General features: G+C 49.2%; 1 protein-coding gene across 1 annotated transcript; it reads right to left on the bottom strand.

The window, feature by feature from the left end:
• Positions 1–345: 345 nt before the first annotated feature.
• Positions 346–1,316, bottom strand: LOC112805914 (uncharacterized). Its single transcript, XM_025848235.1, has 2 exons — positions 753–1,316; positions 346–564 (listed from the first exon to the last, which is right to left on the bottom strand). Exons 1-2 carry the CDS (start codon positions 1,314–1,316, stop codon positions 346–348), a joined length of 783 nt encoding a protein of 260 aa, XP_025704020.1.
• Between the last annotated feature and the right edge of the window lie 209 nt (positions 1,317–1,525).

The raw sequence follows: 1,525 nt of genomic DNA on the forward strand, positions 1-1,525 counted from the left end.
CGCTGGTAGAACCTCGCTGAGGGCGACCCCTTCGGGTGTGACCTGGCTGCCTGCACAGGCCAAACCTCTTCGGTCGACTGGTGTTAGCTTCGTCTATGTTGTTGCAATGTTGCGGATGTGGGTAGACCGTGGTCGTCTTTCTCTTGCCCGTCTAGTGTTTGGGTTGGGAATGACAGTCGGACCGTCATACGGGGGCCAAAGCCCCTCTAGAATACAAGGTGCAAAGGACATCTGATACACCTTAAATACCTCAGACATGCTATAGACTTCATCGACGTAAGTAGCCCAATCTAGTTGTGACTGCACACAGCATGCGATGGCATGGCAACAGGGGTAGTGCAGCGCCTAGAAGTATCCACAATCGCAGGTGCGATCCCTTAGGGAAACCCGGTAGCTACCCAACAAGAATTTGCCTGTGGGGGTAGTCTCTACCACTGTATAGTCAAGTTGATGCCTATCAAACACGGTCACAGTGAAGCACCTCGAATCCCTCAAGTTTCGTTCAATGGCCTTAATAAGTGCCTGGGAATACCGGTGGCCGAACCCTAACTGTGCCTCTGCTGTCTGCCCCCAGATAACCAAACAACTCAGCCAGTCGAAGATAGGTTGACTTTACCAAGGATGTCACCGGTAGATTTCTTGTGCCCTTCAAAACAGAGTTCACGCACTCAAAAATGTTGGTCGTCATGTGACCATATCGTCTCCCCCCCATCCTTGTGCTGTGTCCACCTCTCATACTCCATCCTATTTACCCAATCACACATAGCCGAGTTTTCTATCCTCATTATATCAAACCAATAGTCAAATTCTGCTTCCGTCTTTGCATAAGCGGCATTTACCAGCCACCTCCTTGCATCCTGCCCCTTGAAAGTAAGGGCGAAATTTGTAGCAACATGCCAAATACAGAATGCCCGATAAGCATGGGGAGGTCGCCAACCACTTTCTGGTGCCTCCAGTGCAGCCTTGATGCCATTGTGTCGATCAGAAATCACGAGGATACCTTGCTCTGGAGTAACATGTCTTCTAAGGTTGGATAGAAAATATGACCAAGACTCTGCATTTTCCCCCTCCACGAGTGCAAATGCAACAGGCAATATATTCGAGTTTCCATCTTGAGCAATCGCCAACAACAACGTCCCTCCATACTTGCCATACAGGTGTGTTCCGTCGATACTGACAAGCGGCTTACAGTGTCGGAATACCTCAATACATGGAGGGAATGTCCAGAACATGCGATGAAAGTAGACTCTATCTTCGTCAACCTGATCACCCACTCTAATCGGAGAGGTCTTCAGCAGAGCAACGGAACCGTCCATGGTGGATGTGACCCCAATAATCCAGCGGGGCAGATCACCATATGACTCTTCCCAATTGCCATAGATCTGTGCTATTGCCTTCTACTTTGCCAACCACACCTTCCTATAACTAGGCCTGAAACCATATGTTGCCTCCGTTGCCTCTTGCAGCACCTTAATCGACACCGACGCATTAGTTCTAACCAATGGAAAGATCCTCGCACATATGA

Source organism: Arachis hypogaea, chromosome 16 (assembly GCF_003086295.3).
Source record: "Arachis hypogaea cultivar Tifrunner chromosome 16, arahy.Tifrunner.gnm2.J5K5, whole genome shotgun sequence".
Lineage (NCBI taxonomy): Eukaryota > Viridiplantae > Streptophyta > Magnoliopsida > Fabales > Fabaceae > Arachis > Arachis hypogaea.

Excerpts from the sequence above, each read along its gene's own strand:
- LOC112805914 (XM_025848235.1), bottom strand. The coding sequence starts at position 1,316 with ATGGACGGTTCCGTTGCTCTGCTGAAGACCTCTCCGATTAGAGTGGGT. Across the intron at positions 565-752 it reads ACTCGGCTATGTGTGATTGG|ACAGCAGAGGCACAGTTAGG; the intron begins GTAAATAGGATG and ends ATCTGGGGGCAG.